The 27,792-nt window shown below is 33.7% G+C and overlaps 1 protein-coding gene across 1 annotated transcript in view; it reads left to right on the forward strand.

Moving 5' to 3' along the window:
* Positions 1 to 5,033: 5,033 nt before the first annotated feature.
* The window catches only part of LOC120769678 (transcription factor btd), a 59,519-nt gene continuing 36,760 nt past the window's right edge, over positions 5,034 to 27,792 (forward strand). Inside the window, exon 1 of the mRNA XM_040096798.1 lies at positions 5,034 to 5,572. Within this exon, the coding sequence (XP_039952732.1) occupies positions 5,101 to 5,572 (472 nt within the window). The 5' untranslated portion in view covers positions 5,034 to 5,100. The remainder of the gene's footprint in view (positions 5,573 to 27,792) is intronic.

Consider the following 27,792-nt stretch of genomic DNA (forward strand, 5'->3'; position numbering starts at 1 on the left):
GAACATTCGCAATATACCTGTATTTAATACTACAAGAAAATGTTGTTATTAAGAACCCACGCTAACAAATAAAGACACCGACTGGGAATACTTTAATCAAATGCTATCCTATGTTGATAATCACGTAAAAATAAGTTGTAATTCCTAGCTGAATAAGAAAACAAGATAAAGGTATTCAAAAATATAACTCTTTACAAAAAACGACCCAAAACTCAGCATCATGGTATAAGAAAAGCAGATCAGACATGGCCCAAGAGCGATATAGAGAAAGCAAATGTTTTTTCCGTATACTTTGAAGGTATCTTCAAACCATATGACACCTCCAATGCAGCAGAAATGAAACAACGGGCGCAACGTCTTGGGGGCGGCAAAACGATCTTCGCTGATTTTTAAAACTCCAATTCGGGCAAAAATTCCTGCAAATTGTGTCAAAAGTGTACAAGATATGGAGCGAAATGGGTTTTTTCTATGGTTTTTAATAAGATGTCTTGTAAATTTACTATCAAATTCTTCAAAAACCGTATTGAGAGAATTTTGGAACTTCAGAATTTGCGTGGCTTCTAGTTCCTAAATTTTATATACTTAATATCGAAGATATTTTGTAAAAATTCACTTTTTTTCGAACCACCTCGTGAAATTTGTAGGTAGGTAGATAAAGGGGTTGTAGCTACGCCACTGCCTGGGTTTGACCTTATTACCAGCGAAGTACTAAAACAGCTATAGTGAACGCTACTATTAATCTACAATAACTAACTATTTACTCGAAAACTGCAGATTATGTTCAATAAACTTGGAAAGCTAGCGCATGACATTACTTCATGTCGGCCCATATCTCTCCTGCCAATACTTTCAAAGCTTGTGGAAAAACTGGTTGCTGTGCTTGGACACAAAACTTAGATGGAGTGCACATGTAAAAAAAAAAGAGGATTTGAAATAAAATTCAGAAACATGTATTGACTATTGGGTAGAAACTCTGCCCTATCCATATATTCTTGTTTACAAGCAGGTGTTCAGACCAGTTTGGACTTAGGGCTACTGAAGCCCTAGGTCTGTCGTACAAATTCAGCAATTCCAAAACAAATTTTTAAAATGCGCCTTGGTATGTTTACAGTCATGATCTTGAACGGAATTGGTTCAGTTGCCACATCAATCAACAAATATACAGGGTCTCATATGGAAAGACTTTCTGATCATGTGAACACTGAAGCCAGAGCTCTTTGTGGCTCAAAGTAAATGGGAAAAAATGCACAAAAAACGGTTTTACCTTATACAGTAGATAGAATCTCTGCAATTTATACGCAGAGCTGCATTAGTTTTTTGAATTACACAATAAGCAAAAAAAAATGTTCGTTAGTTTATTTTATGTTAACTAGTTGCCATGGAAAAGAAAAATCAAAAAAAAAATCCGGTATTCAATTTTTAAATTTTAATTAAATTTTTGGTATTAGAAATTTATTATGCAAGTTACAATCGGCTTTTTAAGACTAAAATATAATTTTAATTTTTAATTCGATTCTTTGGTTTATAATTTTATGTATAAATGTTAAATTTGGAATTTGGAATAAGAAATATATTTTTAGTTTTTCAAACCGGTTTTTGGCACTAGAAATTGAAAAAAACGTTTTTGATTAAGAAAGGTAAAAAAAATTAATATAAATATTGCTTTGAATATTTTAGTTTTAAAGCAGTTTTGCACTTTGAGTTGATTATCAGCTATGTACATATCGACTAATTAAACACGCCATTCCCCAATAAATTACCTGCAACCATATTGTACTCAAGGTCAGTTGCAAGCAAAACACTGTTATTTTGCCGTTAAAAGACATTTTTGCACAAAAAACAAGAAATCAACCAATAGTTTCTTTTTAGCAATTTTCTATTACTTGGAATATTCGAAAAATATTAAACTTCGAAAATTTTAAACTTCGAAAATTTTAAACTTCGAAAAATTTTAAACTTCGAAAAATATTAAACTTCGAAAAATATTTAAACTTCGAAAATTTTAAACTTTGAAAAATTTTAAACTTCGGAAAATATTATATTCTATGCACCGCTAAAGAATCTTTAACTAATGCCTACGAAGTTGAATGAAGTACAAACTCATAAAATGCAATAAACATTATCAAAGTACGGCGAACAAAATTAAAAGAACACCAACAACAAACAAAATGATTTGCCTTTAAAAGGCTTACACTACTTTTCTATATTTTGGAAAACCACAAATAGGTGGGCGTGAACAACGAACGAAGGTAAAAAGCAGTCAAAAGGGCATACACATATGTTATGAGAAAAAATATAAATAAAGATTCAATATTTCAAAAGAAAAGAAAAAAAATACTAAATTAAATTATATTTAAGTGAAAAATAAACCTACATATTCGCATGATCACAAAAAACACAAAAAAACAGCTTATCTATAGCCACCATATCGAAAAGTGGGCGTACACGAAGCAACAGGCAGTCATCTTAACACGAAAGAGATGGCGCATACACTTAAAAGCTGAAAAAAATCAAAATTAATTGCACACTATTTCACTCACACTTTAGTGCCATTTCCACAACATACCGTTATTCCAATACAACAACAGTGGCTGAAGTGGTTGCGCAACAGTGTGTGTAAAAACAATAACAACGCGCACAAATCTTGGAATAATCACGGTCAGAGACTACAACAGCTTTAAGCACCCCACAAAAATATGAAATAGACCAAGCAGTAACAATGCGCTCGCTGCCGCACAGCGGAAAATGTAGAGAGCGCACAGCAAAATAAGCGCGCTCTTATTGGAATACAATGCGCTGCTTGAGCGCTTCCAATTGGAAAACTATAACGCGCAACAGCTTAACTTGCTCGCTCGCACATGCTACAGTTAGGCGCACAACATGGAGTCAGAACGCGCGCGTGAAAAGAAACGAAAATGTATAGCGCGCTCAGCACGCAAGGGTGCCGGAAGCCGATGTTTAGTTGTTGTTTGTCAACCACTGATTTGGTGGTGTTATCGCGGCGCTTTTGCGATGGTAATGATGGTGGTGGTGCTGGTGGTTGTGGCGCGGCTTGTTGTTGTTATCTTAATGTTATCGCCACAATTACACGCGATTAAGTGGCTTTTAGTGTATGCGGCGCTGGAACGCGGCGCTAGCGGCGGCAGCGCGCAATACACTCTCTACTGCAGCGCGTTCGATCGCTTTGCTCTCCGACACTGTGGCGTACACAATCAGTTTTTGTGCCGCACTCAACGGTACGGTATCAGAGTAAGTGGTCGTCGCCACAGCGCCGCGTTACAAACAAGCGCAGTACAATAGAAGCGGTACGGTAAATCGCATGCCGTTACATAGCGCAGATTTGCGCTAAACGAATCCTTTAGTACGTACATATCAGCAAATATATATATACAGTATATGTATATATATGTACATTTACATATATATCGCGCGCGCTCTCTTTTATTTGAAGCGCGCCTGTGTGTTGTTACTTATAGCCAGCGCACGCCCGCTACCAAAACGCCAAAACTCTTCTACTTATACGACGCATTGTGGCGCCGCAACCTTTAACGCGCGCGCTCTCGCTCTCCATATACTGTTGTACACCCGGTTGACCCATACAGACGCTTTGTCGTAAACGCAATCGTCGTTACCGTTAGTTGGCTTTCTTGATTTCTTCCAATCTAAGTCGAAAAATCGCATCAATTGGAAGCGTCGGATTGGCGTTTTTATTCCACCAGTTGGGTGGGGATGTTTGCGCTGCGCTGCCATTATTAAACGCGCGCGTTCCACCAACGCGCCGCACCGACAGCCGCGCTCTTGTGCGCTTAGTTTGTGCAAACAACTGAGGCGCTCAGCCACCACCACAGCACCACACAGCTACCGCGGTCGGTTGGGGTAACTGTGACATATAGCGCGCTGGACCGCGTGACATACGCATACGCTTGTATACACAAACGCGCATAGATATACACAAACGCATACATAGCTACACACCCGCCACATATATACACATTCATACATAAATGCATACACACCCATATACACATATGTACAGCATCAGCTACTGTGTATTTGCGTTGGCAGGTTGAACGGTATGAGGAGTGCGACAACAGTGACTGTGTGACTGTGACATTAAAGCTTGCGCGGGGGTTGCAGTATAAAACGATAACGACAAGTGTACATGTGTATGTATGTATATACGCATATGGCGACATATGAGGGCAACGAGAAGTCTCAGCGCCAGTTTCGGAAATCAGTTTCACTCAGTTTGCGACGTTGCAGATGGTAGCCACTGAAGCAGTGATTAATTTTACTGTTAGTACAATAGATGACGCTGAAGACACACCAACCAACTGGCGGATAACTACACAAAAATAATGTCGTGCGCGCACAATGCGAACGTCAAACAGTAAAAATTTCTTAAAAATGTAACGCGCGCGTTCAAAGATTAAAGATATTTATTAAAAAAATATTTTAAAAATTTATAATATTTTTTTTTGGTCAAAAAAAGTTATTAAAAAATATTTAAACAATTTCAATCAGGCATGACTTACGGAAAAAAAACAATTTTTTCAAAATATTTTTTTTTGAATAAAGAAAGTTAACACTAAAATTTTTCAACGGAAAAAAATTATTCAAAATTCCTAACAATTAGAAAGTATAGTTAAGCTAAATAAAAAAAAAATATACAAACAAACAAGTGCAAGTGCTGTATATCAGAAAAAAGTATTTAAAATAAATATTGTTTAGTGCTGCTGTGATATAAAAAAAATAAAAATAAAAATAAAAAAAAATAAAAAAATAATTTCTAAAAGACAAAAAAAATTAATTTTCAAAAACCAAAAAAAAAATAGTTTTGAAAAAATAATTAAAAAACTAATTACCAAAAAAATAATTAAAAAATTGATTTCCGAAAAATAATTAAAAATTTAATTTGAAAAAAATAATTAAAAAATGTATTTCCAACACTAATTAAAAAATTAATTTTCTAAAAATTATAAAAAACTAATTCCCAAAACCAAAAAATTTAAATTCCAAAAATTAAAAAAAAACAATAATTCCCAAATAGAAAAACAAAAAGTAATTTCCAAATCTCCCCCCACACACCCAAACCGGAACATGGAAATTGTGAAAATGGAAACGAATTTACCACACCCACCGTCGGCTGCCACACAACCCACAACAGCGCCTACAACAGCATTGCCGTCGGTGCCACAAACGCACACGCTGTCACCAACAGCCAGTGCGGCCGCTGTGCGTCAGCAGCAGCAGCAACAACAACAGCAACATCACCTACCGCTCGACTATAGTTTGGGTAATTTCAAGCCAGCTGTTGCCGCTGATTTTCCCAGCAATTTTGTTAGTGGCAGCAACGGTGGCACGGCGGCCAGTTTGCCGTTACGCGATTTAAATATGCGCTCTAATATCACAACAACAGCAGCAACTACAATACCGAATCCAACACAATTACTGCAACAACGCGTGCAACAGCAGCAACAACAACAGCAACAGCATGGCAGCGATCAAACGCAAGATTATCAACCGGTATCGGCTTTCAAAGCCGTCTTGCCGAAAAAGAAAATCGCCGACGGTAAGTGCAGTGACTTTAGTGAAGTTAATGAATGTGTGTGTTAACTGTTAGCAATTTGCTCATGCAAACATTTTTTGTAATGAAGTGTTAGTATGAACTTGCAGCTCGCACTTAGGAACCATTCCTTAACAAAATTCAAGCTCAAAAGTTTTTGAAAAGTGCTTTAAGTGTGCATATTTAAATATCGTTACCTAAAATGCAAAACAACGTATCATCAAACAAAATTTAAAATCGTTGTCAGATATAATAACCAATATATAACCAATTTATAACCAATGTATAAGCAATACATAACTAATATATAACCACTTTATAACCAAAACTCAATTTTTTTTCAATATTAGTGGTATCTGTTATATCGTTTTTACTTCGCCTGTAAACTTATGTTAAGTGTGTTACGTTGTTTTGCATTTTAGGTAATATATTTAATAAATTTTTTTTTTTCTATTTTTTTGTAACAAATTTCACGTGACCGTGTTCAAGTCTGTTTCTTTAAGCCATAACTATAAATTATGAAATTTCTTGCGCTAAAATTTATATTTTAATTTTGGAGTGGAGTCTCATAGAGTTAATAGTTAGAGTATAGAGAAAATATTTATGCAATTAGTAACTATGCATTGGATATTGTTTTGCTAAGTTGGTAGGACTGTCTATAGAAGAGATAAAACAAAATTCGCTGAAGGAGCTGAAGGCCGTGCCAAAAAGTGCTTATGAAAAGTGTTTCGAGGTCTGCAGTAATATATTACATCTGGTAGGGATTACTTTGAAATTTGCGTTTTTTTTACAATTTTTGGGTACTTTTTTGTCATAATGTATTTCAAAAACAGTTTTTCTGCGTATAGAAACATATTTGGAAAATGAAATTTTCTTTCTGGAAAATGATGATGAGCGACTATGTTTGCTACAAAAAATAAATATAGGGTTACACGAGTTTCCTCGGGTGAAAAATAGCCTTTTTCAAAAATTTTTTTCTCATATGAAAAATTAAATATTTTATTAGAATTATTTATTGTTACAAACATACACCATTAACAAAAAAATTCTTAAATTTTTGGAAACAAATATTTTAAACTCGGCCATTGCGACGCCATTTCCGGTGACCTCGTGGAAAAAAGATGCGCTTGTGTTGGCAGGATAACTCCTTACTGGATTATCTAAAGTGAAAACAACACGTGGAAAAAAACTGAAAATTGAATTTTTTGGCATACTTTAAAAGTGGAAATGAAAATTTGAGTGAAAAATTTGCGAAATTTTTTCAAATAGTTGTAATCGAAAAAAATCCTTTGTCCAAGTCCTTAAAAATTGTATCCTAAAGACCTGTGCAAAATTTCATGAAGATCGGTTTGTGTAGTTCTCGAGAAATCTTGCCAACCGACTTAAGACACACGACCCCGAACGCACAAGTTCTCAAGGCTCTATCTTCGAAACTATTACTCGGACCAACTTGAACATGTTGGACAATATTCTAGAAGAATTGTAGAATTTAATAAGATGGTTTTTTGAAACCCTTTTTATCATTTCTTTGGTCTAAATAATATTTATGTGCCAACATTTCTTGCGGTTAAAATCCTTCGACCTATTTACAAAGTACACAAGTTCTCAAGGCTCTATCTCCGAAACTATTATTCGGACCAACTTGAAAATTTAGGAAAATATTCTAGAGGTATTGTAGAATTTAATAAGATCATCTTTTGAAACCCTTTATATCACTTCTATTGGTCTAAACAATATTTATGCGCCAACATTTCTTGCGGTTAAAATCCTTCGGCCTATTTACAAATTTTTTTCCGAAAACTATTATTTTAGGCTTAATAAAATGTGAAAAAGATATATTTTCATGAAAAAAATAATTCAGCACACTTGGTTTCAAGGTAATTTTATTGAGTTAAACATAGATTTTTCTAGTACCTTTAAGTTAGGCTAGTTTAAAAGGTCGTTCCAAAAAAGGCTCCCACTTGGATAGCAGAGAACGCCTGCCCATTATCATACCTAAAATGTCTATATATGTATTGATCTTAAAGCTACTTATAATTCGACAAAATGTTTTGAAATTATCACAAATTAGATGGCTAGTGCTAGTTTGGTTCCTGGTTCGTCGAATAACTGATTGCGGCGATGTTTCAACCTCAGGCTGGCAAAAACTGGACATATGAGAAGAAAGTGCTGGGCTGTTTTCGCCTCACTTCCCTCCATACAAACTTTAACAATTTGCGTTCCACAAAAATTTCAGAATATCAAATATTATTGCATGGCCAGGAAGCTGAACTTTATTGTGATTAGGTAGTTCAGTGCATCTTTTGTGCCGTGTATTAGGCCAGTTAGACCTTGCACCTTCATATTATATACATTTTCCGAAGTTCTATTCTTCTGACTATTCTATTTTTGACTTCGAAAAATGTGTCTATTCTTTTGATTTCGAAAAATGTATCGAAAATATGTATTACTCCACAGATTGTTCAGTATACGGATTTTTTAAGTAAAACCAAAAATTACTTTCCTAGAACCTTTGCCATGGAAATAAAACAAATCTAAACCAAAAACTAAACAGTTTATTCGTTTATTTGGAACTCGAAGAACCGAAAATTTTTTAAAAACTATTTTAAAAGGCGAAAACTTTAAAAGATACAAAAGTTTATAAACCAAGTTTTATCAATATTAGTCTAAAATCTAATTAAACAAATTATCTTATAATTATTGAATATTCTTTAGAATTGGTTAAATTGCATTTTGAAAGGTGAATGGTTCAGTTTTCAAGGGTAAAATAAGGTTCATCCGGATCTCCGTCAAAACTTGTTTAAGTCCTATGGAAAAAAGTTGAATGGCAAAGTTCTAGGTAATAAAAGGATCTGCAACTCTCGTGTTAACTTGTCTTCATATAACCTCGAAATTTACAATTAAAAAAAATGTTTTCATTCATGAAATTTTGGTTAAACTAACTCTTTTAAAGTTTTTTTTTTTCAACTTATTTTGGCTTAATATTGTAAGAGAATCATAATTTTCAATCAATATCCAGTACCACCTGATCAAATTTGAGCCGGACTTGCTCACTTTTTTTTCTGTTTGTAAGTAGGTGGGCTTTTTCCGTGTTTAACTATTTTCTTTAAAGTGTGGGCATAAATAGTAACGGTTCTCACGCGAAAACCCATTTGTTGAAATATCTTTTTTTTAGGTCGGTATGAATACCAATAACATCTGTGCCAAATATCGCATCAAAATAATTATTAGTGTTTAGTACAAGTTTATATTTCTGATGTATACACTACTATAGTAAGCTTTCTCAGAAAATGCTTTTGGGTACATAATTTTTTTTATTAAACCCAAGAAAGAAAGTAAGAACCAAAATATAAAAAAAATTACAAAAAAAAAAAAATACAACAAAAAGTGTTTTATATGCTATGCTGATAACAGTATATTATTTTGCTCGCAGCCATTTCAGCTCTTCTACCCCAATTTATCGAGTTTCAGTATTTCCACAAATTTTAAGTCAAAGAACACACATAACCTCAATGTAAACTAGATAATAAAGTTAATTACAGAAATCACAGTTTAGAAATTTTAGGCGTAGAAGCACTGCTCTATCGAAACTAATGTTAAGTTTTATAAACAAATTACTAGTTCCACTAAAAGAACTGAATAAACCTTAGAATTTTTTTCTAATTTTGATTGATAAAATAATATATTTCGTCACCTAAAATGCAAAATAATGTAACATCACTTTTCATAAGTGTACAGGCGAAGGAAAGACGATATAATAGAAACCACTCAAATTGAACCAAAATTTGAGTATTGGTTATAAAATGGTTATATGTATGTGACCTGGTGTACGGAAAGGGGGCTTAGGTGTCAAAAAAAGGAAAACAATTAATAAGATAACGAGAAACTGACGATTATTTTTAACAGCTTTTCCCAGAAAACTAGTTTTCGCACGTTAGCTCCCCTTTCGTAGACCAGGTCACATATGTATATTGGTTACTATATCTGACAGTGATTTTCGATTTTTTTGATGATATGCTGTTTTGCTGTTTAGGTGACCATTTGTATATGGAATTATCAGAGCAATATATTTGTTTTTTTTTTCATTAAGGGTTATATGCACTTCTAAATTTCAGTTTTTTTTAGATTTTTGATAGACTTCGGACGTTTTTCCAATAGCTGATATCCAACTATAGGAGTTTTTCATCTGGCTTCACAAATTAACATACATAACAGTCTAAGAATGATCCCCCGTCACGCGGAGGGATCAGTCAGCTTAGCTAACCTAACTTTCTTAGACATATTTGTCGATACACGATTCAGGGAATCGATTTTTTCACAAAAAAACGGACCTTTTAGGAAGCCATGACCGCATTTCAAAAATCAAAATTTTCACTGTTCAAGTGAGCATTAACTGTATTTAAGAATCGTTATAATACTTTTTTTGGCAAACAAAATATTTTCGGTGGTACTCCTTAAAAGCGGCTACCGTATCAAGAGAATCCAAAAGTTTTTAAAGTGATTCGCAGACTATTAAAGCGTGATCCATTTCGAGGTTCCGTAATTTTTTGAAGAAAAAACACATATGCTTCAGATTTAATGGGGAACTGTCAAAAAAGGCTATTGTAAAAAGTACCTCCACTTGGATCACCCTTTGTATTAATTGTATATAGTTTTTAATTATTTATTAAACAAAATTCCACTTACAAAGTCATCATAAAGATAGGCATTTTTTAGGGTGGATATAACGCCTCCGGTGTTTTTTTTATAAACAAAATATTTTTTTACCGAATTTTAAATTTTAGTTTTTTTTTACCTGGATTTGGCGTTTTTTTTCATTTCATACTTTTTTACTGAATTTTAAATTTCGGATTTTTTTTCATACTTAAATTGAACATTATTGTTGCGAATTATATTTTTTTCTGCTAAAATATAATTAACATCTTACTTCATCTTAAAAATAATATAATCGTCGCTTAAAAACGAAATTAAATTTGCTGAAACTTTAAAATATCGCGCACATTACACCTGATGAATTTCATGCCAAGCATTTCATCAAATCGCCGCACAGAACTTGCCTGCGGAGCCGTTGTGTACTCCCCAGTTAATTAAAACTGGCGACGATGAGCCAGGCGTTGACAGCGTTACCAGAGTGCAGAAAACAAAAATGTATGCACATACACATAACAACAAACATATGTATGTACGGACAACAGCAAAGTTGTGGCATAAAGCGAAATGGACAAAGCAAAGCGAGAAAAAAATTAAAATTAATTTGAGTAATGTGTGATTTTAAAGCGCCAACCGCCAACGCTGAGCACATAAATACAAACATAAATATATAATGTGTATATACGATATATGTGTTTGTATGTATGTACATATATACAGCAGGACAATAATAAGCGACAGACAAAGAGCAAATCCAAAAATCCATTATTCCGTTTGTGGATCATTGTGCGCTGAGCTGGCAAGCGTAAATCTCCCAAGCGTATGACATGGACATGGCGTGAAATAAGGCGAAAGGCGTTGAAAAAAAGCACAACAATGGGATACAAAAACAATAACCAACAAGAAAAACTACCGTAGCTATAATACCCTGCTCAAATAAAAAAGTTTTTCATACAAAGACTTGATTTTGAGCAGTCAGTTTGTATGGCAGCTATATGTTATAGTCGTTCGATCTGAACGATTTCTTCGGATATTGTAGAAATGTCTTGAAAAATAAGTTATGCCAAATTTGGTGAAGATATCTCATAAAATGATTAAGTTTTTCATACAAGAACTTGATTTTGAGCGGTTAGTTTGTATGACAGCTATGTGCTATAGTGGTTCGATCTGAGCAATATATTGCAAGATTATAGAACTGCTTTGAGTAATAATCTGTGCTAAATATTGTGAAGTTATCTCATCAAATAAAAAAGTTTTTCATACAAGAACTTCATTTTTAAGGGCCAGTTTGTATGACAGCTATATGCTATAGTAATCCGATCTGAACAATTTTTTCGAAGATTATAGCCATCTCTTTGGCAATAATTTATGCCGAGTTGAGTGAAGTTATCTCATCAAATAAAAAAGTTTCCCATACAAAGACTTGATTTTGAGCGGTCAGTTTGTATGACAGCTATATATTATAGTAGTCCGATATCGGCGGCTCAAACAAATCTGCAGCTGCTTGAGCAGCAAAGAAAGTGAGCAAAGTTCTAGATCGATAACTCAGAAACTGAGCTTTTAGTTCGCACATACATATATACATTTTAAAGGGTCTCCGCCGCTTCCCTTCTGCCAGTTATAAACGTCGCGACAAACTTAATATGCCCTGTTTAGGGTATAAGAAAGCAATGCGACGCCAAAACAACAACAAAAAAGCGAATATGCAAAGATTTTTTGATTGAAAAATCCATAACAGCAGGATGAATGAAAGCGGATGCCTGGAGTGGTTATAATATATATGTATGTACATACATATATTCGGATACAGACTTTAATACATTAATATATATGTATGTATTTACCAACGTGTATATTGCTATGATATGTATGCGCGCTTTCAAAGTTTGTAGTGTTGCGCAAATAGCATTATGTAGCAGCAATGGCGAATTTTTGTGGCATTGCCACCAACACATACAAATCATACATACACACGTACATACGTCTAATTGTAAGCTTGTGCGCAGTAAAATTGCGAGGACAACAGATTTGTGAAAATGGCGTATTTGTTGGCGTATTTTCATGCTGTCCATCATGGCGCGCGTGGGTGACTAACCTATCAGTGCGCTACACTTACAGTTAGATTGCTGAGATATTCGTTGGCTCTCACACTCTACATACTGACAAGCGCATATGCACGCATTTATGTATGTATGTATGTGTTTTGGTTTCCAATTTGCATACACACATGGACAAAAGTGTTCGACATTACGTTTAGTTACCCTAGGAAGGTCCCCACCATGACAAAAAAATCGAAATATCGAATTTTGAATTTCTTTTAAAGATATTCGAATTCATTTATTTCCATTCAACATAAAGCAAATTATTATTTGATTTCTTATTGTTTGTAAAAAAATAAAACAAGATAAATATCTACGAAATCTTAAAAGGACTAAAAGTGCTCAACAATTACAATTAATTAAAAAAAATTAATGTAAAATCTCAGTTCTTAATATTAAGCTTGTTTGCCTTTTCACTTTTATGACTTCCTGTAAGCGCTTCTCATTGATTGTAGCAATTTTTTCGTGACATCAGAACACGATTTTTCTCCATTCTTCTAGTTGCACCTCTTTAAGTCTACTCTTTGATGTTATAAGATGTTCTGTAGTCTATACAGATGATCCCACAAGTGCTCCATCGGATTTAGATCCGTTGATTGAGGTGGTGTTTTTAAGGTGTGAAACGTATTAGATACCTGTAAAATCCACAAGCAAATTATTTCGACGATATGCTTGATATCGTTGTCCTGTTGGAAGTGATATTAGGATTCTATACCGATCTTTCGGCCACTTTTTACCAAATTTTCTTTTACAATATTTAAGTACACATGTTTGTCCATAATATTCTTTATAAAGATATGTTTACCGACTCCTGTTGTTGACATACAACCTCACACCAGCCCCACCGAGCTTAACAGTAGTGTGAATATTTTTCTCATTTAGGAATGTCATTCTCTTATCGACAAGAAGAGATGTTCATCTGATCAGTACACGCAGAATTTACTTTCCTCCGAAAATATTACCTTATCCCGAGAGTCGAATTCCACTATGTAAATGCCTTTTCGCAAAGGAAACTTGCTTCATTTTGTTCGCCTTGCTTATAAAGTGCTTTTTTCTGCAAACCGGGTATTATAACTGGCGCAGCTTAGCACTTTGCGGATAGTACGGGAGTATACAACGACACCAGATGTCTCTTTTACTACTGCTGCGATCTCAGATGATGGTTTTTTGAGTTCTTTCTTAATAATTTTATTACCTCGAGTTGAAAATGATGGAGGCTTTTCAAAGAGACTTAAATTTGCTTTGAAAGCGTCCATATTTAGGTTCCATTTTTAACAATTTGAAACTAGTTAGTATATGTTCTTTCATGTACCAACATGTTGCTACAGAGTACAATAGTTTTGTTCACCTAACCGGTGTTTGGTTAACCTCAAAATAATAGAATTTGATATAGGATTACATACATATAAATGATCAGGGTGATAAGACGTGTTGAAATCCGAGTGACTGTCTGTCTATCCGTTCGTCTATCTGTTTATGTGTACAAGTTGAAACTTGACGATCTTAGGACCCATCTGACCGATATCAACCAAGTTTGGTGTATAACGTTAACTTGACATGTTTATATCCCAGTACCTCCCCATATAACACAATTTTAAATTTCATCTGATGCGTTCATTGTCCAAGAAGCAAATGCAGCCCCAATGAATGCACGAATAGTGCCTTTAAGAAAGCCATCTCTGGTCTAAAAATGCTCAAAATTGGACCACGACTCTTCAAGTACCTAAATTACGGAAATATGAACCCCAGAGCCTATGACTGACTTTTTATCGAAAGTATCGGTCAATGTTTGCGATATGTAATTGAAAATAGGAGAGAGTTTTCTTCTAAGAATATATATATGGACATCAAAAATAGGTTAAATCGGATAAATATTTATCTTAGCCCCTATATACATATCTATTAGAAAGATTTTAGAACATCCGAGTAATGTTATCCGGCATATTACGGCAAATACAATATATGAGTTATCTTAATAAAATTGAGAGAGCGTATTTTTCGAATAGAGCTGTATCATTGTGCACCTGATGTTATTTCACGTCTTTGATCCTTGGAGTTTCCATACGCTTATTACCGAACTGAGCTCTTCTTTACTTTCTTTCTTTATGCATACATACATAAATGTAAATTTTTAACCATGAATTCCATAGGTTAGTACTAGTAGCACATATTGTTTACATATAGAATATACATATACATATATTTATATGTATGTATGTATATAGATAATCGTAGGTGTGAGTAAATATGATTTTTTACATAACTACTACATACCTGCATATAAACATATGTACATATATCTGTACATATGCATGTTTCGCGCTGTCACAGTTTGTCTGTCGCTCAAAGTTGAGATGACGCCGCGTCGCCACACGGCAAAAGCTCATCCAGGACTTACAGCGTGGATTTATGTTGCCACTTTTTTCCGCAGCAAATATATTTTTTACATATCAACATATACATACATACATTCATATAAACAAGTGTTTGTGTGTTTGTAGCTGTGCATGTGTGTTGGGTTTTCCTGCTGCCATTTCACTTATGTGTTACATAGCGTTTTTTGCGCTTTTCCTGTTGTTGTTTTATATATTTTTTGCATTTTTTTTGCCTGCTTGTCATGTGATACTGACAGCTGTGTATTGCCAAAAAATCTTTCTGGCTTAAACAACTGAAATGTGATTACTTTTCAACAATTCACACCAAGCGCTGCGGCGCGGGCGTTTTCTAGGCTCTGCTTTCACATGTCATACGCTTTGAGTGTTGGCAAATATCGTACATACACACGTACATATGTAGGTATGCACGTGATTACATACACATGTATATTGCAGGCCTTTTGATGTAATTAAATTTCAACTTTGTTGATAGTAGCAGCCTAGGGGATAATGGAGTTGGAAAAGGCTTTCATTATTGTTTTTTTTTTGTAGTTGCGCGTATTAAATAAAGTATTAAGGTATAAAGAGTAAATATATTTCTTAATTAAAACTCATATATAATATGCTGACGTTCAAAGGGAGCTGATAATAACGGTTTTTATTTAAATAGTTGAACATTTTTTTGTAAATCCGGGTAATTTTTTTGTAAATCCGGGTCAAATTTGATCACATGGTAAATCTTGTGCCATGTGTGTTTTTGGACACTTTATATACTTATATGCTAATAATAACGATTTTTATTAAAATAATTGAAATCTTTTTGCCAGTCCGGGTCAAATTTGATCATAGGTAAATCTTGTGCCACGTGTGTTTTTGGACACTTTATGTACTTATATGCTATAACTTTGCACATTCTCATTTTATAGCTAATTATAACGGATTTTATCAACATAATTGAAATGTTTTTGTCAGTCCGGGTCAAATTTGATCATATGTCAAAACTCGATCCATGTATGTTTTTGAACCATTTATGTACTTACAAGTATATGCTTTAGTTTGCACTTTTTCATTTATGCAATTTCATTATAGAACCTCATTTATCCTTTTATCGGAATTTTAGGACTGCTCTAAAACTTACAGAAAGCTTCAAATCCACTCTTTCCGTATAGTGTAGAATAATCTGCATTATATTCCATCAAATACTGCTGCATCCGTTAGTTAAATGGTCACGATTACAAAGCTAATTGGTTGCTCCAGAAAACTCGTATACCAAAACTGTACCAAGACCACAGTTACATATGTACATATATTACTATCAAGATTTAATACTGCAGGCATTTGAACAGCTTTTGCATATTCGCCCTAGATTTGGTCGAGAAAATTCTTCGAGACTCTCAAAAACATGTTGTAAGATTTTTCCACAAGGTCCTTCAACTTCAGATTCATTAAACGAGACTGTGATAATAATTATCCAACAGATATTCGCTCTCATCGCAAGTTTTGAATTTACCTAAGATTTAATAATGTGCCAACAAGTTGAGGTCAATCTTGTGATACTAGACCTTTTTTTAAATCTGTCAGTAGTGTAATAACCCTTCCTCGACTTCAAAAGATACCTTTTTCGTATCACGCTTTGAAAGACCCCTGACGAATTTTGCGTTTCATCCTTTCAAAGATTTCTCTCGAACTTTTCGTATCACCCTTCCATAGACCTCTCCCGTATTTGGAAACTAGCATCCTAACATATTTTTCTTGTCTAATCGTCTCAGTCTATGGCTGTTGGGCTCATTTATCGCAAAGAGAAGTGTGAGAGTTCAAATAATTAATAGATAATATAAAAAAAAGTCAAGTTCTCTATCGAAAATAACGTCATGGAGCAGAGTTGATTTGAGATTTTTGATAAAAAGTGGATTTTCGACAAAGATTGTTCTTAAGTTTGCCCACTTTAGCACCAACAGTACTATTTTTTTTATCGCAGCTAGGAAATCCAGAACTTCGTGGCAAATCATTTCCGAGACTACATAATCAAAAGGGACCCTGACTTATATGCTCCCAAGAACTATAACCTCAACTGTGACAATAACATTCCTAGATTTTCGCGGATATCTTGGAATGAACTCAATAATGAATCATGAGTAGGGATCACTTGAGTTGTTGGCAACTTACAAGGCAATAGACCGGTCGGTCTTAAATTATGTCGCATCAATAAGGTCGCCTGAATTAAGTGAAACACATACGAGGAAGCTCCAGATTTGTTAGAACACTGCACTCCGAACTACGACAGTATGCGTCTTGATGTCTCCTATGGAACACATGCATAGTGAGACCCGTAGGCTCCTAGTTAAGGAGCAGTTCATGCTATGGTGCTTTCGGAGAAATCATCCCTGTGATCAGCTGCTTGGAGCGGAACCGCCTCCTATGAGCATCAAGGGGTCATTACTCAACTAGGTCGACGGCATCAGACAATACGCCGATCAGACTTCGGACGCAACTAACTTCCGACGAGCACTGACCGCCATTCACAGTGGAGTCATTAACAACTTCACCGACTTTCTCTCAGTGAATGGCATATTTGGAATCAAACCATCACCCATTGCAGACGAAGAGCTCAAGTTGCCTCGAGAAAGGAGAGTGACGCTTGCGCATCTTCGTTCTGGATACTATAGGTCACTCTCGTTAAAGTCCAACTTATTCAGAATAGACCCTAACATATCTAATGTATAATATGTCCAGCGGGCAATGGGTCGCCGCATGACACTGGCCATCTCTTCGCAGATTTCGATTTTTTGAATATACGTTGTTTTGCATTTTAAGTGACGATATATTTATAAATACAGAGATTTTTCGTATACTAGATACCGTTACAATTCCCATCCTAAAGCATTAAACGACACATGCATACAGCTACTTATACATATGTACATATATGTCGGCATGTGTCTTTACTACCTAACATCGGTATAATTCTAACACTAAAAATTCATATCTTAACTCGAACAATTACGCATATTAATTAAGAAAATAAATCTAATTTTTGCGACGCTTTCGGAAAAGCTACGAAGCTCGTGTGTAAGTTTGATTAGATTTGAAGGCACGGGCCGACGCGCTGCCTTCAACACAGTTCATACATACATATTCAGACATAAGCACATACATACATATTAAATGTATAAGAAATCGCATACACTTTGTATTTGCTTGGCAAGTTGACACTTTACAGTTACTTTGCATGACAAATCACGCTTTAATTAAATGACAGATTGATCACCTAAGCTGTCAAACCGCTTGATTAACAAATGCTATGACTAGTCGTTGAGGAATTTCTAAACTTTGTACAAAAAAGCAGTTAAAGCACAATAAATTGATATATTGCTACACATTAGGGTGACACTTCTTCTTTATTGGCGTAGACACCGCTTACGCCGTTATAGCCGATTTTACAACAGCGTCCCAGTCGCTCTTCCTTTGCGCTGTATGGCGCACATTGAAGAATCCAAGTGTAGCCAGGTCCTTCTTCACCTGGTCTTTCCATCGTAGTGAAGATCTTCCTCTTCCTCTGTTTCTCACGGCGGATCTCAGGTTTGCAGCTCGAATTAGATTGCAGCTCGAAGTAGATTGAAGAAGTCGTACGATAGGGAGTCGCCTTGTCTGAAACCTTACTTCGTATCGAACGGCTCGGAGAGGTCCTTCTCGATGCTGTCAGAACTTTTAGTGTTGCTCAACGTCAGTTTATACAGCCAACTTCAGACATAGCGGCAGTTCCTTTTCATGCTGTCAAAAGCAGCTTTGAAATCGACGAAGAGGTGCTGTGTGTCGATTCTCTTTTAACGTATCTTTTCCAAGATTTGGCGCATGGCGAAAATCTGGTCAGTTGTTGATTTCTCCAATCAGTTTGTTGACGGTGTGCGTTAATCTTTCACACGATACGCTCGATAGAACCTTATATGCAATGTTGAGGAGGCTTATCCCACGGTAGTTGGCGCAGATTGTGAGGTCGTCCGACCACATTCTGCAAAGAAGCTGATGCATGCACTTTGTCAGTTCTTCGCCGCCGTATTTGAATAGCGCGGCCAGTAATCTATCGTCCTCTGCTGCTTTATTGTTCTTCAGGCGGGTAATTGCTATTCGAAGCTCATCATAGTCGGCCAATGGAACACCTATTCTATTGTCATCGATTGGGGAATCGGCGTTGTACTTTCACTGCCATACAGCTGGCTAGAGAAGTGTTCCCTCCATAATTTCAGTATGCTCTGAACTTCAGCCACTAGATCAACACTTTATTTCTACAAAAGTATACTACGGTCTTGAAAACTTGTGTTAGTCGCCGCATCTTTTCGTAGAACTTTCGAGCATGACTTTAATTTTCACCGCTTACAAGTGTATGTATAGTATGATTGGCGAAGGATCTAAGATTTAAAAAGTGTGTTTTAAGTATGTCAAGAATTGCCCTAATGCATTTATACTTCGTTCAGATTGCTTTCCGATTAGGCCCTACAGTAACAGTTCTCAACAAGTACCACAAGCAATACACACTCGAGTCGACACGTTATTAGTCATAAATTATTTTTGAAAAATTGCGAAATATAATCTCACATATACATATACATACATATGAACATACGCCAATAACTATACAAGCAGGAGCTGCGCACTTGAACGTCAAAAAAGTTGTATTAATTTGTTATAAGTGTTAGATTAGCCAACCGGGAAGGGTATAATTTAGGTAAACAAGCCCCCTAAATGGTCAAAGGTGTGTTATATTTGTTTAGAGCCTTGGCTATATTCGTAAGATTTGTCAAGTGTTGGCGTAACTTGGTTAATATTCCATTGTTCTAAAAGTTCGAACATACTTTCCTTGTTCTTTTTGAAGTATATGTTCATATGAAGCGTAAACTACAACAATTTTTCCACTTAATTCTCGGAAGTCTCATAAAGTGTTTTTACTGGGAGTGCTTCTACATCACTTTAATATGAAGATATTGTCAGCTGGAAGACAGTTATGGTGGAAGTTTATGGTGAACATGCTTTAGTTGAGCGAACCTCCCGGAAGTGGTTTGCACGATTTAAAAGTGGTGATTTTGAAAGCTGAACAATGTCTTTGGCGACCAAACAAATTTTGAAGAAAAAAGAACTGGCAGCACTACTCGATGAAAATTGCTGTCAAACACACGAAGAGCTCGCAGTAGCTTTTGAGGTCACTCAAGCAGCCATTGCAAAATGTTTAAAAGCAGTCGGATCCATTCAACAGTGTCCTCGGGTGCCATCGGGTATGAATCGAAGTCAAGAGTAGTTAAAAGACGATTCTTATTGCCAGAAGTGCTGCTTGAACGCTACAAAAAGCAGTCGTTTTGGCAACAGATTCTGACGTATGGTTTAAAATGGATCCATAATGATAACCTCAAGCGTAAAATCTCATATGGCCCACAGAAAAAATCAACGGGAAAGTCGAATATCTTCGATCTCTTTAAATTTCAAGGTAATGTTTTGTATAATATGGTGGAATTATAGGATTCTAAAATCGGGTAAAATTATTAATGGGGAACTCTACCGACAACAACTCATCAAATTGAAGCGAGCCAATGCCGAAAAGCGTTCGGAATTTGCCACTAGGCACGAGGCAATAATTTTCCATCATAACAACGCGCGGCCTAATGTGCCAAGACTGTATACAGGGCTTATCCGGAAAGTAATAGGACTGATTTTCTTCCGCCGCGATTGTATTTCGGAGCGTGCGCGAACCGACTGCATTCGGTAAAGGGCGTTCCTAAATAACAAACGAGCGGCTGGTCAGTTGTCTGCGAGCACCTGGTGAGTCAGCACAAAGATTTTCGCGAGACGTGTTTCTGTGAGTGGTGCAAGCCGAAAATGCAGCGTTCGTTAGAGCAGAGGTACGTGGTTAAATTCTGTGAGAAACTCGGCAAATCTGCAATAAAGATGTTTGATATGATCAAGCTAGCTTACCAAGCTGTTGCTTTAGCAAGAAATGGTGTGTTTCGGTGGCACCAGGCCTTTTTGGAGGGCCGGAGGTCGCTGATGAAGATCGGAAGAATGAGCAAATCGAAAGTGAAAACGATGCTCTTTGTCTTTTTTGACATCAAAGGCATCATCCACCATGACTTTGTTCCGCCTTTTTTTATGTGGCAATCTCCAAGAGACTCAAACGAAGAGTCAATTGGTTCGATAAGACATCGCAGCCGATTGTAAATTGCACCACGGCAATGCCCCGGCTCAAACAACTTTTCTTGTCAATAGCTACCTAACCATGGCCTACAGCCCAGATGTGACCCTCCGTACTTTTTTTTGTTTCCATGCCTGAAAAGGCCGATGAAAGGCAAGCATTTTGAGACGACAGAGGGGATCCAAGCAGCATGCACCTAGGCTCTCAAGGCTAATCCGGAGAATGGCAGAAGGAGCTTATTTTGATAGTTTTTAAGTCCTATTACTTTCCGGACAAACCCTGTACTGTTGAAACGATGGAACAGGTCATCAAAAAAGTTACTTAATTCCAACTTATTATAATAATTAATAATAAATAATTTTTTAAAAACTTAGTTGTATGTAAAAATCTGTCTGCTTAAAGTCAAACCTTTTTGACCACAATACTTGTGCAAACGACCCACTGTGCATTTCCAACATTTACATGTTTTATGGTAGGGATTTGGTAATTCAATATTTGTTCATTGGTATTTGGCTGCCAAAAATGCCAATACAAATATTTTGATTGCTCATATACAAACATATGTACATATGTACATGTATGTACAAACATGAATATATATAAGCTGTCTAACTTTTATTAGACGCAGAACGGTGCAAGCCTTAGCCACAATTATGTTCAAAATTTTACAAAGTTTTTTTTGTTTTGTTTTTTGACAATTTATGACCGACCAATACCTGCAACTGAACTGCATGCGACATGCGTTTGCCGCTCATAAATCAATAGCTGTGTGAGTGCAGAGCAACTGAGCGAATGAGTGAGCAGTGAGTGTACGCCGAATTGGCTATTGAATGCATGTTCTATTGCTTTGATAATGAAGTCATTTTTTGACAGGAATTGAATAGTTTACTATTTTGACAACTAATAACTGTCATAGATAGCGTTGAGGTGTGTTCGGGAGTTGAGTGTTTAGTGAGCGCGCCGGTGAGTGTGCGGCTGAGTGACAGTTGTTTATATGACAGCAACTGTGCTGCCTTCTTAGCGACTTTTGTAACGCTAACGGTAATATGTATGACATATGTATGTATATACATATGTATGTATATTTATATGCATATATCTATATAATATTATATATCAATCACTGACCATAATTGCTTGGAGTGTTTAATAAAAGTTCGTAATAAATAATTTGTGCCAGATTTCGGTTCGAAAATTATTTTTATTTATTTTTTATGGCTTTGCTATTACAGTTATTACTTTTAGTAGATAAAATTTATTATTAATAATTTTTATTTTAATTTTTTTTCTATATTTTCAGTATTGTTCTGCGCATAAATCGCGCATTGTCAGAGTTGTTGTGCAAGTGTTTGTTGTTTGAGGAGTTTTAGTTTGGAATTTTTTTCATTTAATTTTTGTTATTTAAACGCTGATTTCGTTGATTTACCACGCAAAAGCAACAAAAATATTTGTGGTTTCGTTTATTTTTATTGCATTTTAGGCTTTGATTTCACATATAACTGTGTAAAGTGTATACATATGTATGTATATTATGTTTAAATAGAAGCATTTGGTAGCGCAACAACAACATAATATACAACATAAATATACATACATACATTCACTATCATATACAAATACATATATAATATATTAGTATATCATGTTCTCCAAATAATTAAAGGTAATTATATATTCGTGTTATATAAATATGTATATGTATATAACCACATATGTATTGCTATACTCTTCATTAGCAACAATCATTGCCACTCACTGCTATATATTATCTTTAGTGCGTCGTTTGCTTTCAATGCAGTAAAAAAAATATATTAAATTTACAATCGCTTTCAAACTAACAAATAAATTTTCGGTTATCCGTATATTCGGAATATACTGTTGCGATTTTTATAAATTGACACCATTGAGTTGTTTGGTGTGATTTAAATGTTACTTTTTCGTGTAATTTTTTTTATGTTTAAATATTGACCAGATTACCTGAAGAAATATTGCACCAGTCATATTGAAGTGTTTTGATTTGAGTAAGATTGCATTGAATTGCCACCGGATAAGTAAATAGGTCGATGGCTCTAGAAATTTAGTGGTGAGAGTTAATTATTTGCTTCAAATATAGTAATTTTTTTATGCCAAAAAGGAAAAATAAAATCATATTTATATTTTATAACTATAAAAAAATTATTTTTGCTTTATTTAAAAATAAAATATAAATTAAAAATTAATTAATAAAATTTAAATATATTAATAATTAAAAAAAAAAATTATTAAAAAAATATATATTAATAAAAAAAAAAAATATTATTAATAATAAAAAAATTTAGCAAATAGCACGGAAAAAGATTGACATTTTTAACTAATTCATAAAATAAAATAAAAATATTTTGTATTTAAAATCAATTTTTTTTATAAATATTTAATTTTTTTTTTAGCCAATTTGTTTTTGGTTTAAAAAAATTTAAGATATAACGATATGAAATATTAAAAAATTATCAAAGATGTTAACAAAAGATGTTATTATAAAAATTTAAAAATATATATTATTAATAAAAAATTGAGAAAGCAAGATAAAAGAAAAATTAGAAAAAAAAACATTTTGTATTAAAAAATAAAAAAGAATTGTTTTTTCTAAATATATGAAGTTTTGCCAAATACATTAAAAGAAAACTTAACATTTTTAACTAATTCATAAAATAATAAAAAAAAATTATATTTAAAACCATTTTTTTTATAAATATTTAAATTTATTTTTTTAGCCAATTTGTTTTTGGTTCAAAAAAATTTGAAGATACAGTAGAAGCGCGTTAATCCGGACATGGCCTAATCCGGATTCCACTGTAATCCGGAGAGGGTTAAAAAACTCAAAATTTCTATTATGTCCCTTGTAATCCGGACCGAAATTCTCTATCCGTATTCCCTAATCCGAATCACATGTTTATTATTCACTACATTCGCTTTATGCTTTATTGGTTTAAGTTTTTTTTGTTTTTTTGGAACATGTGTATTATTTGTTATAATAAACAAACAGAAATTTATAAATATTTTTTCATAATAAATAGTTCTGATATGTCTTTGGTAATCCGGATTTCCTTATATTCCGGATAGGGGCTGGTTTTAATTGATCCGGATTAGCGGTCATCTACTGTATAAGGATAAATATAAAAAAATTAACAAAAAAGATACATATGTATGTATGTATAATTAATAAAAAATTGAGAAAACAAGAAAAATTAAAAAAAAAATATTTTGTCTTGAAAAATAAAAAAGAACTGTTTTTTTTTAAATTTCTGAAGTTTTTGCCAAATACATTTTTTTTGGATTATTTTTTTTTTTATATATATATATACATATATATATACATATATATATATATATATATATATAAAAAATTATTAAAATATACATTACTATTAAAAAGTTATAAAATATTTGTTATTAATAAAAAAAATAAAAACACTTTTTGTATATAAAAAATTGACAAAAAGCGAGGAAAAAGAGTAACATTTTTACTTAAATAAAAAAATTGTTTTTTAATATATGAAGCTTATATATAAATATTTGCTTCAAAAAAATTTAAAAACTAAATAAAAAACATGTTTATACATATACAAACTTTTTTCCTTATGTTTTTTATTTTTATTTTATATTATAATAAAATATTATTTGGTTTATTTTATTATTATATTATTTATTTATTTATTTCTAATAAAAAATGTGTTTTTCAAATACATATTTTTGTCAAATTAATGGTCTTTGGTTAAAATAAAATTAAAACTGAACAAAAAAAATGTTATTATTAGATAACAAAAAAATATTTTGAAAAAAAACAAAAAAGGTAGAAAAATGTAATTTTTTTACTTGTTTAAGCGAAACAAATTTAATATAAAAATTTAAAGAAAAGTTGTTTAAAAAACTACAAAAACAATATATAATTTTTAAAATTTTATTTTTTTTTTTTTCTATTATGAAATACTATTTTTTATTATTAAATAGTTATATTATAATGTTATTTTATTAAATAATATTTTTTTTCGTATATTTATATATTTTTAAAAACAATTCCATTAATTATACTCTTGGAAAAAAGTGAAGAAAATATCGGTCAACGTGTGAGATACATAATTGAATGTCAGAGAGAATCCAAAAATGTCGAACCTACGATATAAAAGCGCTTCAATAGTCTCGAGTATTGACTCCGCGGCAAGCACCGCCACAAAGCCAAAAGCGATCATAAATCTTACAGACCGAGAACAGCCGAAGTAGGAGCAAAAGTATAAATTTCTATTGCCTTAAAGAAAATACTGTTTGAAATGCCACGCTATAATTTTCTGTTACAACATCGTGTTGAATCGCTGATTTGTCGCGAAGACACTTTATGAGTGCGTAGGCAAACAACTTTCTTACAAGTAATTACATGAGGCTTACAACGTTGACAGCAATAACACGCTTTGGGCAAATATTGTGAAAGTAAATATGCATACAAACATATATACATACATATATATAAGTATGTAGTACATTGTATGCACTATATATAGGGGCAATAAATGCAAAGGGCAATAAGCAAATAGTTAGCGATTAGTTGCTATCGATTGTTTGTGGCTCGTTTGGCTGCGGTAAACTTTGAAGATGCACTTATAACCGAGTTATGGGCTGCTATAGTTTATATGATTGATTTCCTGATTGTACGATCGCTGGGTGTTGGGAAATTGTGGTGGTTTTGAATGAGTTTAAGTATGTATGTATGCGTGTACGATCAGAAAAACGCGATCGATCCAGATAGTTGTTACAAGCGATATATAGATTATAAAAATGCAATAGCAAAAAACAACAGAAAAACAACAACAACAATAGAAAATATAGAAATAACAAAAACACCAGCATTTTTAGTTTATGTGTGTATATCCAAGTTGCCAACCATCAGAAGAAGCAATTTTCGAAAGGAAAAAAATAAATGGTAATAAAAATGAGAAATTATAATAACAAAAATAATAATAACAAAGTAAAACGTAATTCTCGGCTAACATAATACCCTTCACAATTGAATTTGTTATAGCAAGAAGAGTATACAAAATTCTATGTGTTGATTTTGTTCAGTCAGTTTGTATGACAGCTAAATGCTATAGTGATTCGATCTGAACAATATATTCAGAGATTATAGCATTGCTTTGGTTAAATATCTGTGCCGAATTTCGAGAAGATGTCTAATCAAATAACAAAGTTTTTCATATGAAGACATAATTTTGAACCAACACTTTGTATGACAGTTACATGCTATAGTGCTCCGATGTGAACGATATGAGACGGCGTTATAGCGTTGCCTTGGATAATAATTTATGCCAAATTTCGTAATAATAACTCACAAAATAAACAAGTTTTCCATACAAGAACTTGATTTTGATCGATCACTTTGCATGGCAGGTATATGCTATAGTAAGCCGATCTGAAAGATATATGAGGAGGTTATAACGATATCTTGTACAATAGCTTATGCCAAATTTCGTAAAAGTATCTCTGCAGACAAAAGAGTTTTCCATACCATGACTTGATCTTGATCGTTCAGTTTGTATGACAGCTATATGCTATAGTAGTCCGATCAGAGCCATATATTCAGGAATTCTGTCATTTCTTTGTACATTAATTTATGTCAAATTTCGTGAAGATATCTCATTAAATAAAAAAAATTTCCATACAAGAACTTGATTTTGCTTTACAACTTTGTATGGCAGCTATATGCTATAGTGTTTCGATATCGGCGATTCCGACACATGAGTAGCTACTTGAGTAGAAAAGAGCCTGTGCTAAGTTTCTGTCTGATATCTCAAAAACTGAAAGACTAGTTCATGTATATAACAAGACGCTTCTACTCCTATTCAGGGCATAAGCACAACAACAACGAATGCTACAACTCATCTACACATGGACAAACCTATTTCTAGATGTAGTATGTGCTTATGTACATTTATACCTTACTGCCTAGGCACGAATTCTTTATCTACGCTCATAAATCAGGGGTCTATCTAAACTTTACACCTTTTTTCCACTGATAAATTGATAACTAATTGTTTGCTCTTTGCTGTTTAGCATTAATATACGCTTCATCATCAAAGTTGCAGTAGAAAAAAAAAATAACAAAAAATACTGCCAAAGAGTTGATATTTCCAATACTGATTGCTGACTCTTGACTGCTCTCGCACGACCGGCAGTTAGTTACACGGTTAGTTGACACCTGCACAGTGGTGTGATGGTGGTGAAAAAGGTAGCTTGCGATTGCTTGGAAAATTTAAAACTTCAAAAAAGCAAAACAAGCGAAAAATCGAAACACAATAACAACAAAAAAATATCAATAATTCGCCGTCGGTGTTTTGCGCGCTTTTATTTATAACGGTATACACATATACACATACATACGTGCACACTACAGCCATGCACAGTTGTTACAGTAGAAGCTCCCTTATTTGCTTAAATTTTGCGTGATTTTAGATATCAAAACACAACAATAAAACAAAATAAAAACAGTTATCGAAAAGTTCTATTGATTTTATAGCGAGTAATGTTACGAAAATAAATTTTTATGGTTAAATGTGAACAACTGAAATCTTTATGGTCGTTATGGCTTTACGAACTATTTCCTTGCTGCGCTATTTATCGAAATTTCATTATGAAATTTGCAAAAATACACACAAAAAGCACATCTACAAAAACAGCTACATTGTTGTTATGCAATAAGTGGAAAATAATAAAGTACATATATTAGCTAACACTGCATTAATATCTTGAATACAAAGTGCAAAATGAAGTGTGTCTATTAAAAAAAACAGCAAAAATATTATCATATTTTACGTTAGCAATTTTAGTGAGCTTTGATAGAGTAAAAGAAAAAAACATTAACTTTGACTACACCGAATGTTATAATACCCCACACAGATA

Source organism: Bactrocera tryoni, chromosome 2 (assembly GCF_016617805.1).
Source record: "Bactrocera tryoni isolate S06 chromosome 2, CSIRO_BtryS06_freeze2, whole genome shotgun sequence".
NCBI lineage: Eukaryota > Metazoa > Arthropoda > Insecta > Diptera > Tephritidae > Bactrocera > Bactrocera tryoni.